General features: G+C 44.0%; 1 protein-coding gene across 2 annotated transcripts in view; it reads left to right on the top strand.

Annotated features, from left to right (window-relative positions):
* Positions 1–15,864, top strand: part of HMGA2 (high mobility group AT-hook 2) — a gene marked incomplete at both ends in the record, with an annotated part of 137,953 nt that extends 122,089 nt beyond the window's left edge. Inside the window, 2 exons of one of the 2 annotated variants that reach the window (XM_081082300.1) lie at positions 255–287; positions 15,820–15,864. In XM_081082300.1, coding sequence (XP_080938426.1) covers positions 255–287; positions 15,820–15,864 — 78 coding nt within the window. Of the gene's footprint in view, positions 1–254; positions 288–15,816 lie in introns of both variants that reach the window. The other variant, XM_081082299.1, reaches the window with a different exon arrangement.
* Positions 15,865–17,276: the final 1,412 nt, after the last annotated feature.

The following is a 17,276-nucleotide window of genomic DNA, read 5'->3' as shown; positions in this document are numbered from 1 at the left end:
AATGAAATAAGTTCATTTTGATATAGCTGGTATGCATGCCAGACTTTAATTGAGAATTGTTTTAAAAGAGATAACCTGCATTTTATTTCCTTAACATATAGAGACCATGAATAAAGAAACCTTTTGAATCTTAACATTTTTATCATTATTTGCAGAGGCATGTCTATGTTTAAAATAATGTATAATTTTTTTTCATTACATATGTTTTCTCTTAAACTATAACAGTTCTTTTTGTTGTTGTTGTTCTTTTTTAGCCACAACAAGTTGTTCAGAAGAAGCCTGCTCAGGTAAGAGATGGTCATTATGAGTTTTCCTCCCAATTAATATAAAAAGTAAAGTGAAAAACAAGTCCCCAAATTAAACCTTTAATTCATAGTTTACTGGTTGGATTACATCAACATTGTGGTATTCTTGACAGTTTGTTGTGTCCTTCAGAAAACGTCAGAAATGCACAGTCGGAGATTGTCATTAAAAACCCTACACAATCAAGACCTTTGCTTAAGTGCACCAGGCAAAGGTTTAAAAATAAAGTGTTTATTTCAGTGCCTTGTGTATAAAACATATCAAATTGCATGTGTTTTATCCATCCTTAAACATCTAATTGTGTTCTTTCCACCTAACTACCCATGTTCCATTGACTTGATGTGGGACTTATTAGCTGCAAAATATTTCATGATTCATGACTGGAAACGTATCTGTTTGTTGAACAATACATAACATTAAATGATCCCCAAATGCCCCCCAGGGGAAACTGGGAAATTAAGTTACACTGGTTTTGCAGATTGATGATTCTCAGGTCTTGCTTCGATGACTGAGTCATAGTCTCTGAAGTCTCGGGATACATCAATATGAAGAACCAGCTTTCCTTCTCTTGTCCCCTATGACTAGAATTCCTTGTCCTGACTGTAATCCATACTTGGAAACATAAGAATCATACTTATTGAGGAAGTATATCTTGAAGAAAGCAAAACTGAAGGATAAATTAATATATTGCCCAGTATGTGAGCTGTTATTAATGTATAAGGCTGTCCTGCTGCTCTCCCCTTCTGGGCTTAAGGAGAAGGTCAGGAGATCCAGGTGTGTCATGCAGAACTAGCTAAAGTAAGTTATTAAGTAGCATCATGGGTTACCAAGTTCTTCGTAGATCTCTGTCACGTAATTTAAAATATATACGGGCCCTGGCCAGGTGGCTTAGTTGGATGGACCATCGTCCTGTTGGTTTGATCCCCACTCAGAGCCAGCACGGGAAAAAACTGGTAGATGTTTCTCTTTCTCTCTCTCTCTCTCTCTCTCTCTCTCTCTCTCTCTCTCTCTCTCCCCCCCCCCCCTTCCTCTCTCTCTAAAATCAAAAAATATATTCTGAGGTGAGGATAAAAACAAAATCTATGGACTCTTTTTCCTAGAGGTTGCAAAAATGTATCTTGCCCCTATTCTCTTAGGACAATGTCAACTTGCCTGGGAAAGATCACCCACATAATATTATGTGTTTACTGTTTTTCTTTTATTTCATTAATATTTTTATTGATGTCAGAGAAGAAAGGAGAGGGAGAGAGAGAAAGAAATATCGATGAGAGAGAATCATTGATCAGCTCCCTCCTGCACACCCCACACTGGGAAATTGAGCCCGCAACCTGGGCACATGCCCTGACAGGGAATCGAACAGTGACCTCCTGATTCATAGGTCAACACTCAACCACTGAGTAACACTGGCCAGGCAGTTTACTGTTTTTTTTTTAAGAATGCTGCTTAGAAGAGAATTGAAGCTTCTAAATATGTGTAAGCATGTAGAAAATATATATCCAAATAATTGCACATGTGCTTTAAGTAGAATAAAAGTAGAGTTACCATGGAAAAAAAAATCATTCTCATGGCTGCTCCCATACCTAGAAGGTGAAAGTATTAGGAAGCACACACAAAAAAATACCGAGTGTTTGAGTATTTGTACACAATATTAAACACAATGAAATAAAAACTTGACATTTTAAGTAGGACATACCAAATATATTGAGCCTCTCACCCTTTATCAGTAAGAAAATGAAGAGAAAGTGAATTTATATTTCTGTGCATTTGAGTCAAAGGATACTGCAGTGTTCACTGTTGCATCATAGGCTGTGAACCATAGCTTAATACCCCTATGTGGTCTCTTGGCAACATCGATTCAGTTGCTATTCTTGGTGTTGCAGGAAAGATATAGCAAACGAAAACAAGTCACTGTACCTAAGAAATGTGTAATCTAGTTCAGAGGTTCTTAACCTCGTCTGCATAGTAGAATAACCTAGTGATTATACACATACACACAGTAGATTCCCCTTATCTGCAGGGGATACGTACCAAGACCACCAGTGGCCCGGCCAGTGTGGCTCAGTGGTTGAGCATTGACCTATGAACCAGGAGGTCATAGGTTTGATTCCCAGTCAGGGCACATGCCCAGGTTGCAGGCTCGATCCCCAGTGTGGGGTGTACGGAAGGCAGCTGATCAATGATTCTCTCTCATCATTGATGTTTCTCTCTCTCCCTTCCTCTTCCTGATATCAATAAAAATATCCTTGATAATAAAGCCTAATATGCAGTTGACCAAACAGCGAACCACTGGTCACTATGATACTCACTGACCACCAGGGGGCAGTTTTGTGCACTGGCTGGCCTCTAGTATTAAATTTAAAAAAGACCACCAGTGGGCACCTGAAACTGGGGTAGTATTGAACCCTATTATATACTTGCACTATGTTTCCTCTTATATATACACTAGAGGCCTGGTGCACGAATTCGTGCACGGGTGGGGTCCTTTGGTCTCGCGGGCGATCAGGGCTGATTGGGGCCATCTCGCCCAGTCCCAATCAGGGCCAGTCATGGCTGGCCAGGGGGAGGGACCATGGGGAGGGACTGCAGGAGGTTGGCCAGCTTACGAGAGGTTGGCTATGGGAGCACACTGATCACCAAGGGGACTTCTCCTGCGTTGAGCGTTTGCCCCCTGGTGGTCAGTGCATGTCATAATGACTGGTCAACTGGTCATTCTCGTGGTTTGGTCGTAACGGTCGCTTTGGCTTTTATATATATACTAGAGGCCCGGTGCACAAAAATTTCTGCACTCAGGGGGGAGGAGGGGTCCCTCAGCCCAGGCTGTGCCCTCTCACAGTCTGGGACCCCTCAGGAGATAACAACCTGCAGGCTTAGGCCTGCTCCCGGCTGGCAGAGGGCAAGCCCAATCCCTAGGTGCAGCCCCTGGTCGGGCTCAGAGCAGGGCTGATTGGGGAGTTGGGGCGCCGCCCCCTGTCATGCACAGAGCAGGGCGGATCGGGAGGTTGCGATGCCACCCTCAGTCACGCTTAGGGTAGGGCCGATTGGGGGGTTGGGGCGTTGCTCCCGTCACGCACAGAGCAGGGCGGATCAGGGGGTTGGGGCGCCGCCCTCTATCACCCACAGAGCAGGGCCGATCAGGGGGTTGGGGCACTGCCCTCTATCACCCAGAGAGCAGGGCCGATCAGGGGGTTGGGGCGCTGCCACTATCACACTCAGGGCAGGGCCGATGGGGAGGTTATGGCTCTACCCCGTCATACACAGAGCAGGGCCCGTGGCGGGGGGTTGGGGCGCCGCACCTTGTCACACACAGAGCCACAGGGTGATCGGGGGTTGGGGAGCTCCCCCCTATCAGGCACAGAGCAGGGCTGATCAGGGGATTGGGGCGCCTTCCCCTGTCACGAACAGAGCAGGGCAGATAGGGAGGTTGTGGCCCCGCCCCCTGTCACACACAGAGCCGCAGGGTGATCAGTGGGTTTGGACGCTGCTCCCTGTCACGCTGATCCCGGTGCTGGGAGGCATATTACCCTTTTACTATATAGGATAGAGGCCTGGTGCACGGGTGGGGGCCAGTTGGTTTGCTCTGAAGGGGGTCCCCACTGGGGTGCCTGGCCAGCCTGAGTGAGGGGATGATGGCTGTTTGCAGCTGATCACACACCCTTCAGGGTGGTGGTCCCACTGGAGTGCCTGGCCAGTCTGGGTGAGGGGCTGAGGGCTGTTTTCAGGCTGGTGGGTGACTGAAGCTCCCAACTGCTCCTTTTTTTCTTTTTCTTTTTTTATTCTGGGCCAGCTTTAGCTCTGGCTCCAGCTCTGAGGCCTCTGCTGCTGAAAGCAGGTATCTGGTTTGTTTGGGTTCTATAATCAAAACACTGTATCAACTCCAGCTCTGAGATGCTGGCGGGCTAAAAGCAGGTTTCTGGGGTTTTGTTTAGCTTCTATATTTTTAACAATGTTTCAAACTGCAAGCTCAGAGGCTGGCAAGGCAGGCAGGGAATGTTGGTTTCCTCCATCACTGAAGCAAGCAAGCCTCATGTTAGCTTCAAGCTGCCTGGCTGTCGGCCGCCATCTTGGCTGGCAGTTAATTTGCATATCTCGCTGATTAGCCAGTGGGAAGGGTAGCGGATGTACACTAATTACCATGTTTCTCTTTTATTAGATAGGATATATAGATACCCATGATAAAGTTTAATGTATAAATTAGGCACAGTAAGAGATTAATGAATTATAAATACACAATTATAACAATACTAGAGGCCCGGTGCATGAGATTTGTGCCCTGGGGTGGGGAGTCCCTCATCCCTGCCTGCACCCTCTCGCAGTCCTGGAGCCCTTAGGAGATGTCCAACTGACTGCCACAGAGGTGGGAGAGGCTCCTGCCACTGCTGCTGTGCTCACTGGCCATGAGCCCAGCTCAGGGCTTCTGGCTGAGTGGCACTCCCCCTGTGGGAGCGCACTGACCACCAGGGGGTAGCAGCTCCTGCCTTGAGCGACTGCCTCCTGGTGGTCAGTACGCATCATGGCAACCGTTCGTTCCACCATTCAGTTGATTTGCATATTGCCCTTTTATTATCCTATATAATAAAAGCCTAATATGCTAAGTGTCCAGTCATCCATTCAACCAACGCATAATATGCTAATGATATGCTAAGGCCACTCAACTGCTCGCTATGACGTGCACTGACCACCAGAGGGCAGACAGTCGACCAGTCACTATGACATGCACTGAACACCAGGGGACAGATGCTCTGACTGGTAGATTAGCTTGCTGCTGGGGTCCAGTCGATTGGGACTGAGCAAGAAGGGCTGGACACACCCTGGAGCCCTCCCGTGGTCCTTCCTCGGCTGGCCAACCTCCCACGTCCCTCTCTGGCCCTGGTCATGCACCGGTGGGGTCCCTCAGCCTGGCCTGCACCCTCTTGCAATCTGGGCTGAGGGATCCCACCCCCAAGTGCAGAAATTTCGTGCACCAGGCCTCTAGTATAGGATATTATAATAAAATGACCATTTCAATAATATTGATGGCTACTACGTGACTAAGCGGGGAAAGAAGGAGAGGATATTTTGGACAAAGGGATGATTCACGTCCCAGGCAGGATGGAGTAGGACAGCACAAGATTTCATCACGCTCTCAGAGCAGCACACAATTTAAAACTTAGTTTATTTCTGAAATTTTCCATTTACTATATTAGGGCTAAGTTTGACTGCAGGTAACTGAAACCACAGAAAGGAAAACCACGATAAAAGGGCCTATGGGTGTGTGTGTATGATATATATATATATATATATCTATCACCATGTATATACCATATACATTTACATGTCACCATATAAATGGTATATACACCTCATGTGGTGTGCGGTGTGTGCTGGAACCAATTGTAAACCTCTCTTCCATGCTCTACATTCCGCAACGACAAGTTGGTAGCTTGAAATCCACTACATTGGAAGTACTTGTACCATGGAAATTGATAAATGCTACAAATCAGGACTTTTTATTCCTGGAGAGCAAGTTGTTAAACACACCAACGGCCCCACCCTGCCGTGGCTCTGATTATTGGGTCTGACTCCGGCGTCAGTGTTTTTTATGGACTCACCCAGTGATTGCAGTGTGCAGCAGGGATGAGAGTGCTCAGCAAACACACACGACACAAGGTGTGAACATTTGAAACACAGAATATCAACGTTGATGAGGTACGTGGGGGATGCAAAACGCCACATGGGGATGATTCCCGGAAGAGTTTTGATCTTGTTGTTGCGTTACAAACGGAAAATGGAGACTAATTAGGGGAGAGCTAGGAAGATCTTACAGAAGAGATGAATGACATTTTCAAAAGTGGAGAGACAGAAACAAGTCAGTCACAGGTGGAGACTGCTGACACTGATTGCAATTGGGCAGCAACACAGCGATAAAAGTGAAATAATAAAATGTCTTCCCCAGGCAATCCGGGATACCCGAGAAGCCACAGCTGGGCCGAGCTGGTCTTCACTGACCGGTCAGCTTTCTCACAGACCCTGCTTCAGATCTGCCCTTGAAAGGAGAGTTCAGACTCAGAAACGGGGGGAGGAAAAAGAGCATGAGCTCATTGGGCTTCTTAATCTACATTGCCTGAGGACACAGTGATGAATTGTATAAACACGGGGACTACATGGAAGTTCATGGAGGATAATGTAAATTTTACACTGCATTCGAAAGAATCTCTTCCTTTTTCATCTGTTTCTTTCAAAAAGACCCTCCCAGATGGCTTTCCCATGTGGCAGTCTGGATTACCTCAGGCTCGTATCCTTTCTTCATCAACAGTATTTGAGGGGTTACGTTTAGATCCTGTTGTGAGGTGGTGAAGATTTTAGCACAAGTAAATATTTTACAGCTAAAGGAAAGGACTCAGCAGTGTATAAGGAGAATGGGGTTTTGCTCTCTAGCCCCATCACCGGGCAAACTAATCTCTCTGTACCCTATTTATCCACCTTTGGAATGGGATAACAACACTGCTTCCCTTACTATCAAGAACATTTTGAGAGAGAGCGTTGTTATATTGTGACTTATTTTTGGGTGCTAGGTGTGAGTTTTTATTTCCAGAGGTGGATATTCTTGAAAATTCTAAAATTCTAATTCATTTAAAACTACTATCCTTTTTACCGCAAGTGTTTTTATTGCTTGTTTTAAAATAAGGATGTTTTTAAACTAGGGGGAAATTTTTTAGTAATTGCTACATCCTATCTTTAGGACTAAAGCAGTCAGAATCACCTTCCCGGTACATCACGTGTATCCAGAATTACAATGGCTCTATTGTGAAGGCTGGTAAATCCCTCAAATGCTGGAACCTCCCCTGAGCTTCCAGAATGCCACATCCTGAGATGGGGATACAGAGTGACAAAATTCACTCTGAGGAGACAAATTCAGGATTATGACAGATCTCAAAATTTAGATGCTCATTTGTGTTTCTGTATGTAAGTACATGTGTCTAGGGAGGAATAAAATTTTAAGGGGAACTCTACTGGGGGAGGCGGGGTATGATTGGACAATCCACCAGGTACCATCAGCCGCAAACCTCAAGTGTGCCGCATAATCCCCAATGGGAAAGTTAGAGTCTCTTAGAAATCTAAAGGGGAAAATCTGCAATATTCATATTAAGTTTTTTAAAAATTCCAAAACCAGTAAAAACAAAAGCTTACTAAGGAACTCTACTATATTTTCATTCTTAAAGTGACAAAATCAGCAATAAATAAAAATTAACTAATTTCCTAGGTTTTAACCATTTGAAGTGGTTGAATCCTCCGCTCCATGGGTCACATTCTTAACTTCAGTAGGAAATAGTGGTAGATTTTGTTGCTGTCACCATTGTTTTAATTTTAAAAAACACTATAAATGTATCAGGTTGTCATCCTTGATTGAGGGAGCTTTGTTTCTCTAGTTTTTATTTTGATAAAAATACATTTCGCCCTGGCCTGGTGGCTTCAGTTAATTAGAGAGTTGCCTCCTGCACAGAAGGGTCTTGTGTTCGATTCCCAGTCAGGGCACATACCCAGGTTGTGGATTCGGTCCCCAGTCAGGGTGTGTACGGGAGGCAACGGATGGATGTTTCTCTGTCTCTTTCTCCCTCTCCCTTCTTCTCTCTTCTGTAATCAATGAAAACAACGTATCCTCAGGTGAGGATTTAAAAAAATAAAGACTACGTCTCACTCTATCTCAGACTTCTAACAAAATTTTGCTGGTTTATCAGATATTAATGTGTTTTGATTTCCCCCTTTTAAGGCTTTAAGCAGAGTTTGGAAGTGAATCCCTATATGTTATTCAGATTTTTTTTTTCCTCACCAGAGCCCTACCCACAGGATAAAAACAGGTTTTTAAAATCCCAACAGTTATCCTTCCTTTCCACCCAGTTTCCTCATTGTTGGACAGCCCTGGCAAGCTACACCTCTAGCAATTAAGACAGGTATAAACCCATTCCCTGTCCCCTTCCCAGTGAGAGAATTGGCAAGTGTTCTGTTTCTGAAAGATTGGAAACAAAGCTATCTGTTTCAAAATAAGAGTTTTTACCTGCAAATAACATCTCCTGCGGGTGGTGTGTATCAGGGAGGAGAAACCTCTGTAAGCCTTGGTTATCAGGAGAGGTTTCTGTGGGGTTTTTTTCTCCCCTTCAAAAAAAAAAAAAAAAAAAGTTGAATGTTTTTACAGAGACTTCAAGGGCAGTTTTAAGGATGTTTATATTTCAGACAACCTAAACATTGTTTGGAGCAAAATGAGAGATTTCATTTGGGGACAAGCAAGTTGATGAATTGCAGTCAGCATCGTGTTCTCAAAGAAGGCATTTTTACTGGGGGCTTTTAGTCTAGACATGCTGAGGAAGAAGGAGGAAGGAGAAAGAGGGGTGAGCATTCTCACTCTAACACTCATCTTTTACATGGCACCTTGGCCAATGCAATAAATAGTTCATTATAAATCAGACTTGCAAATAGTCCGTCTTGTGCTCACTCGGGAAGCCTAGTGATTTACATTGCCTAAGTCATAAAGAACACTGATTTATTTTCCTACTTAGGCTCTTTCAAGCTGGTAAAACATTTTGTGGGCCAGTAAATGTTTGGTACCAACTGGTAAAACATGAAGAATTATATCAAAGTCCACCCTGAGTGGCACTGTTTTGCTGTATAGGAAATACTGTTTTATTTCACCCCTGACCTCTGGCATTGCAAAGGTCAAGGGAAAGGGAGAGAGCAAAGTAGAAACCAACGTTTAACCTACAATAAAGTAGCTCCAGGACATAACAGCACAGGGGTAGGGCAGAGGAAACATATCAACATGATTATTAACTGTAAACATATGGAGTAATTAGCTCACAGTGGTAACAGAGAAACATTGGCAAGATGAATCTAGCGGTGTGTGGGCAGCGAATGTCTTATAGAGATGACATAAACTTCTAACAGAAGTGAGAGAATATCACCCAATTTGGGGAAATATATAAAACTCCAAAAGGAAAAATTTAGTGTTTCTGGACTTGACAGATTTCATAGAGTTTTTTAAAGTGTAATTGTTTTTAACGGTGTGGTGAAGTCTGTGTGTTAGACTGGAAATAAAATGCCAATGACTGCCTGCTTTTTCTCTGCATTCTGATGTGAGTTGGATATAAAGCAACATATTTATTAAATATGTAAGCTTCCTTATTATTAGCAAAACTTGCTGACCCAAATTAATATAAATAATTATAATCCTTAATTTTTTAATACAAATATGTTGCTTTATCCAAGGTACTTCCTTTACATTCAGGAAATGTTTGCTGGACACCCAGATGTCCATTAAATAATTACTTGTTGACTTACTATTGTTACTGATATTTTCATAATCTTACTCAAAAGTCCTAGGATAATGACAAATGATTGGTGTAGTCATGGTTAAAATCCAGAAATTTTCTGTTCCCTGGCAACCAATACAAGTTATGCAAAGTTTTATACACTTAGAAAACAAAAAAGGTTTCTTCTAGTCTATTCATCAGTAAACACACCTGGAATATAACCATTAAGCAGCCTTCACCACAACCATTTTTTAAAAGTACTTTGCACAAAAACAAGAATATTCCTCAACAGTTTGGGAACTGTTGAAATAAATTTCCTCCTTCTGAGTGCTTGCTTCATGCAAAAATCCTTCTGCTATATCTTTAGTTGTTTTTTTTATATGTAAGGTTCCTTCAGTGAGAATTAGAACTGGCATGGAAAGTTGATCAAGCTGCCCTAGCTGGTTTGGCTCAGTGGATAGAGCGTCGGCCTGCAGACTTGATGGGTCCCGGGTTCGATTCCAGTCAAGGGCACATGCTCAGGTTGCCGGCTCGATCCCCAGTAGGGGCCATGCAGGAGGCAGCCGATCGATGATTCCTTCTCATCATTGATGTTTCTATCTCTCTCTTCCTCTCTGAAATCAATGAAAATATATAGAATAATTTAAAAATAGAAAGTTGATCAAGCTCATGATCCTCAGAAATCATGGCTTACAGGATCCTGAAACTTGCAATCAGTTTAAACATAAAATGATTTTCCTCTCTGAAAAAAAAAATCTGACTCCCTTCTGGAGGCGTTTTTATATATTCCTTCCTCCCAGGAAAGGCCTTTGCAGTGTTCTAGGGATCTGTGGCCTCTCCTCTGGTTGCCGTATTTCCAGCGATGGAACTCTGATCGAGGGCAAAGGAGACAGACAGAAGTGCATTTTAGAAACTTAAGATGTCTTATGTTTGTTTTTCTTTCTCAAGAAAATCTATTATTGGATCACAGGTAAAGAAATAAAACCGGATGAATAGCTGTAATTAATAATCATAGTTCCCCACTATAGTCTGACAAGATTTTTACTTTTATTTTTTTCTTCAAAATTTTCCCCTTTGGTTGTCACATTTTTTCCTCCCACCTTGAGTGGCAAGTAGATGGGTATTATCCCTACTAGTATGACACAGTGGGAATAAGACAGGTTAGACAACCCGTTCATTCCAGGGTTGGTGCTATGGTCAGTGACATCTAGGACCAACCTTCTTTTTTAACCATCCCCCAATAAGACCTTTGAACTGACTGCATTAAGCTGATGGTAACACATGCAAGGAAGTCCTGATACTTCTATATTTTTATATACATAAAGCTACAATAGAAAAAAGATGGGGGACAGCTGCCATAAACATCCCAACTTCTTATGTCTCCTTTTGCAAAACAGATTTGCCTCCTAACCTTTCCACCAGAATCAGTTGCCAGATCCTATGGTTTATATATGTTCCGTTTAATGTATTTTTTATAAACCTAATATAAAGTTTTCCTAGTTGGAGGAAGTAATCACTTCCCATTAAGTCAAACAGTCCCAATCCATTGGAAGTTAAAATATCTGACAGAGAAATAGAAACACTCAGCTTTGTGGTCTGGTGGGTCGAGACGGAATGGTGGTTGGTTTCTGGTCATTGCTGCCGACGAGGAGAGCCCATTATTTCTGCTCTGGCAGGACTGGCTCAAGATAGTCGTGGACATGAAAATATCTTAAAGGTATCATTCCAAGTCCTTAAGGAATTAAACATATTAAGATAACAAAAGGAGGATGTCATGAAACCATTTCTAAATTATCAGATATTTGTAGGGTTTGGGGGGGGGGGTGGTTTGCAAGGTAACTTAAATTAAAAATCTTGTGTTTTTATCCTGCAACATCTTATAGTAAACGTTGCAGAATTCTTTGCAATCAAGGGGGAAAAATAGACGGATTGATGGAAGCCAACACAGACTCCTTACTACACACAAAGAGGGACATCCTGGTGACACAACTCCTCAAGTTTGCAGGGAGGCTATTTCCGTTTCGTGATTCTATTTAGGGTTCAGTGGCCTCCCACTGCAGACCTGCTATTTAGTCTGCACATGAAAATTAAACCCAGATACTGAGCTTTCCTCCAGCTCCACCCCTACCCATGGCTCTGTGGTGAGATCTAGGATTCAACTCTTAAGGCATCTTAAAATTCCATCAAGCATTAGGTGATGGGATTGGATATTGGGCTGTCTTCCTCCTCGGGATCAATCAGTGGGAGCATAACCAAAGGTATATGCCACCACGCACATTCTGTGGCATTAAAAAGAACGAATGCCATAAGTTAATTAAAATTAATGAAGATAGGTGCAAACCATATTAAAAAGAATTAAGATTAGGTGCATACCGTATTTCTAGGATGTAGTGGGTTCTTTTCTAAACTTAACCAAAGCAATGAAAGAGTTACATTTATTAAATTCCTTTTTCCCCCCATTTGCAAAAGAAAACTAAGGCAAATGAGTGCAATTTTCCAATAGTCATAATAAAAATATAGTTTTCCAACTCTGCCCACTTTCCTTTCCCGCTCATCAGTTTTGTGCCAAAAAATTCCCATGTTTCGGCCCGGTATGGTGCAGTTGTCTTTGTGAAATAAGTGCGTGAATGGTGGCCAGCAGTTCAGTATTTAAAGCCCTTGGTGGCTGGTGCTCATAAAAATGTCACAGTGCACTTCCATTTTGAAAAGTCCTTTTAGCCTCCATTCCAGAAGCGCCATTCCAGGACTGAGCCTTCTTTCTTTTTTTAAATATGTTTTTATTGATTTCAGAGAGGAAGGGAGAGGGAGAGAGAACTAGAAACATCAATGATGAGAGAGAATCATTGCTTGGCTACTTCCTGCATGCCCCCTACTGGGGATCGAGCCCACAACCTGAGCATGTGCCCTTGACCGGAATCGAACCTGGGACCTTCCAGTTCGCAGTCCAATGCTCTATCCACTGAGTCAAACCAGGCAGGGTGGACTGAGCCTTCTTGACCTGACTGCTGCTATTTGGCCTTCCCACGTCCCCGACAAGCCCCTCTTGAAATGTATACGATGTTTGGCTACAATATTTCTCCTTATTGCCTCAGTCAGAGCTGCTCTTGTGGGGCTACACAAACTGAAAAGCCCTTTGACTTATGTGGCAAATATGAAGCAGTGTCAATACATATCTCAAGATGCAAGCTATGTCTACAAGAAGTTGCTTGTATGTTATGTTACTTCTACATTAATGAAGAGGGACGGATCTGAGGAGCCCTAGTAGCTGCTCTGCTATGGAAATAAGATTCCTTGGGGACAGAAGAGCCTTCTGGGAAGTCTGCCTGGCCAGGACACAGGGCGGCTGAGAGTGGGTTTTCAATTTTCTTCCTGACAGGGAGGATTTTTCTTCTCTCAACCACATGCACACTTTGGTCACAGCAACCAAGTCCCTGGAAAGGTGAGGTTTATAGAGGTGAGTGCCATGCGCCCTGCCCACATCACCCTCGTGGCAGCCAGGCTGTCCTGTGGAGAGTGGCCGTCAGAGCTACGCGAAGAAGAGAGAGAGCTCTCCGCTACGTAGCCGATGGAGAAAACCATTGCTTTGAGCATGTGAGAGCCACACTGCTTCCAAAAGTTTAATGGAGTGTGAGCTCCCGCCCTCTGAGATCCAGTTATGGACCCAGTGCTGTAACCAACAGCTCCAAGTAGAAGCATTTCAAGGTCAGTGGAAAGATGCTTTAGTAAAAGAACCATTGTGTTGTGTTAAGAACTGAAGTAGTACGAGGGACCATCCTTTTTAGCTGAGTTCTGTCTAAGGGGTTTGAATAAACTACTTGCATATCAGGAGCTTCAAGAGCTCAAATTAAACAAAGTTTCTGGAAATGTTCTGAACAGCTGATCACATTCCATCTGCCCCCAGGTCTCTGTGAGTTCATGGCCTGAAAAATTCTGTGTTCTTCCGGATTTAAAAGAGGTTTCCAGGTAGACTAGAAACACCAGGAAATGGAGTCATTACCGTTAGATCCAGGAGGAGGGTTTCCAGCCTTACTGAGTCCTATTAATTAATTAACCAGGAGAAGAAGGAATAAAGTAATACCTGCCAGCTCTTATGCGATGGCCTGTTTCAGAGTAACACCCTCACTCCACACCGCGGATCGGGGCCGGGTGAAGGGTATATCTGCCAAACAGCTTAGTGACTTTCTGGGGTTTAAATACTAAGTGAAAAGAGAAGGTCACGGGCAGCTGAACCTCGGCCTGTCTCTCTCTCGTCTGTCCGTGGCTTTGGTCAGGCTATATCCTCCTTTGTGGCCAGGACTCCATAGAGAATCCTGGGGTCATGGCCCGTTGCCTATCAAGAGGTAGAAACATGCTGCTGAGGAGGGTGAAGCCCGAAGTTCGGGGGTTGGGAGTAGAGGGGAGGTAGCTTCACACGTTCCACATTTCCCACATAACCCGAAGCAGACTAAACAAAACGGGTGTGAAATCTTGTGACTTGATACTGCCGTGGTTATATTTTCTAAGCTGTAACCCATTCATTGGTAGGTGTGTTTGGTCCCAGGATTTACAGCTCTCTCCATCTTGCGGGGGAAGAATGTTTGAAACCGTTTGCAAAAGGTTTGCAGTAAGCAGTGGCCTGTGATTAAAGCCCAGGATGGAGTTCGTGAGTGTGTGTGTGCGCGTATGTGTGTGTGCGCGCGTATGTTTGTGTGCGTGAGCACGTGTGCATGCATGTGTGTGCACACATGTGCGTGCGTGTGTGTGTGTATGTGTGTGCGCGCATCCATGTGAGTGAGTGCCCGCTCACGTGGGCTCTCTTCCTCCCGTTTGCTGCTTTTACGCAGAAGCGTCACACCTGGTAGCAGTTAGGAGCCCCTTCACAGCTGAAGTGTTTCAAACACTAATGAATGGGGGTTTGGTCATATAATGCAGACAAGCTCCAAGGCATGCGTTACTGAATGGTGTGCTGCGGTGACCTGGGGAAGGAAGAGAGGTATAAATTGTGTCAGTTAGCCACCCAGACAAAATGAAGCCATGTGGAAAATCAAATCTATTAAAGTATGAAGACTGCTAGACGCTGTTTGAAGCCGGCCATTCTTAGAGGGGCTCGGTTAGCGGCCGGGGTAAATGTTTACCTCCTCTCCGGATCTTTTTCACATGCTGTCGCAGGAGACAGTGTGCAGCATTTGATAAAAATCATCCTCTCACTAACGACGCTTTTATCAGAAATGTTTATTGTCTCCGCTGTACCACCCATGTCCTGAGAGGTACTGCACATTTGTAAAATAAGCAAAAGGAAAGCGGACTGTGTGGCTCGAGCTGGCTTGCAAAAACTCCAACAAATTCCAGAACCACAAGGAATTAGAAAAAAAGGAAAGAGGAGGAGGAATTAGATTTATATGAAGACGAAGCTCTGCAGAAACATATAGATTAGATTTTCTCTGCTTGGCCAGCCCAGCATTAAATGTTTGGTTGATGTGGACTTAGCATTGAGAATGAGCAGTAATGCCAAGTGTTGGTCATTGCCTTAAAATGTACTTTCATGCATATGAGACTGAGGAACCCCGTTTAGAGAGGACGGGAGGAGGCAGCTCCTGCAGCCTGAGCTCAGGCCCCCTCCTTCACTCACGCGACCACTGCTTGGTCGCCGATGCTTCGGGCTCACATACAGGTTCCGCCGCCCATCTGACAGCTCTACTCCTGGCCCTACTCACCATGTAACTCTGGGTCTATTGCCTTGATTTTCTCACCTGTACAATGGGAATAATAGCAGATAGTCCCTAAAAGCATCTAGTAGTCACCATAAGAGCATCAGCTCTTATTACCAATATCTGAAGGACCCCTTTATTTATGTCTAAGTAAGGGTCTCCTGGACTCTATTTTTCTTGCTTGCACGCTGGTTTTTAATACTGATGAGTGGCATGCTGTGGGGAAAAAGTCAGCCATTTCTTTCTTACCCTATTTGGTGAGGAAGCTTCCGCTGGCCTGACATTCTCTGGACTGCAAGCAATTGAATTTGCTGACCAGCCACCTTGATATCAGGCCTTAAGTCAGTGGGGGCTCCTGGCTGCTCTGGGGGAAAACAACACCTTTATTCCTCAGTTACCGATTTAGAAGCCCTGGGGATGCGGGGCCTGCCAATCATCCCCGTCCTCTATTGAAGCGAGCACAGTGTGCTGTGGGCACAGGTCCCCTCTGAACTGTGTAAGCGCAGCCCACGCGGTCTAATGCTTGTGGCCTTTGTGTGTTCCAGGAGGAGACTGAAGAGACATCCTCACAAGAGTCTGCAGAAGAGGATTAGGGGGCGCCCACGTTTGATTTCTACCTCAGCAGCAGTTGGATCTTTTGAAGGGAGAAGACACTGCAGTGACCACTTACTTTCTGTTGCCATGGTCTTTCCACTTTCATCTGGGGCGGGCAGGGTGGGTGGGGGAGGGGTGGGGCTCGGGGGGAGAAATCACATAACCTTAAAAAGGACTATATTAATCACCTTCTTTGTAATCCCTTCACAGTCCCAGGTTTAGTGAAAAACTGCTGTAAACACAGGGGACACCATTTAACAATGCAACTTTTAATTACTGTTTTCTTTTCTCTTAGCCTACTAATAGTTCGTTGATCTGATAAGCAGGAGTGGGTGGGTGAGAAGAGCTCTGAATCAGGTTTAGTCGATCACTGCACTGCACACAGACAAGAATCATGTCACAGCCGTGACACTGGCATTCACGTAGGAAAGGCGCAGTGTGTGACACTGTAGCCCCCAACGCCACCCAACCCGCTCGCGTAGTGAGGCTTCTGTTTAGAACCAAAGATAGGAATAGATACGACTTCTCTCCTTTTCGTATAATCTTGTAGACACTTACTTGATGTTGTTGTTTTTTTTTTGTTACTCTTTTATTTCTAAACCAGACGAAATGCTGATGTGTCCTTTCATTCAGCTAACAGACAAGAAAAGATTCCGCTCATTTTTTTCAAAAGGGGAAGTAAGCACACGAGGGTTGCCAACTCCCAGATTTATGGCTGTCACACAAAGCAGTAGGGGAACCCATTGGCCCTGTCACACTCTGTCAGGAGAAACACTCATCCAGGTCGGATCTACTTCCCACAGAGCCAGATGCCATTCAGAAATACATCACACGTGTCAGCCTCCAAGCGTGGAAGGAACCTAGATAAGTAAAATCATCATCTTTGTAATTTAATGAAAAGGTACAACAATAATGCATGATGAACTCACCTGAATTATGAGGTAGGAGCGAAATCTAAACTTCTTTTGCTATAATTATGCTACGCCTTTAAAAAAGCAAACAAAAAAAGCAATGTCTCTCTCTGCCTCTTTTCATTGTGTATCAGTTTCCGTGAAAGACCTAAATACCACTTACCTCAAACTAAGCTTATGTGTTACTTCAGGTAACGCGTTTTGACATAGGATGGTTGACTGAGGTGCTTCCCTTTGGCTTCAGTTCACCGTCTCTTCATTCAAACTGCACTTTTAGCCAGAGATGCAATATATCCCCACTACTCAATACTACCTCTGAATGTTACACTTAATTTACAGTCTAGTACTTTTTACATGCTGCTATACACAAACAATGCAAGAAAGAAAGACAAATTTAATGGGTAGGTGATGCTAACCGCGGTTCTTTTTGTACACTTAACCCACAGTTAATGAAGCAGTCTCCTTACTGTGTTTCAGCATGGCTTTGTATTTTTCTATGG

The sequence above is a fragment of the Myotis nattereri genome (genome assembly GCF_964212035.1).
Source record: "Myotis nattereri genome assembly, chromosome: 2".
In the NCBI taxonomy this organism is placed as follows: domain Eukaryota; kingdom Metazoa; phylum Chordata; class Mammalia; order Chiroptera; family Vespertilionidae; genus Myotis; species Myotis nattereri.
Note: the sequence above shows the minus strand (reverse complement) of the source record. Positions and strands in the feature narration are given on the sequence as shown.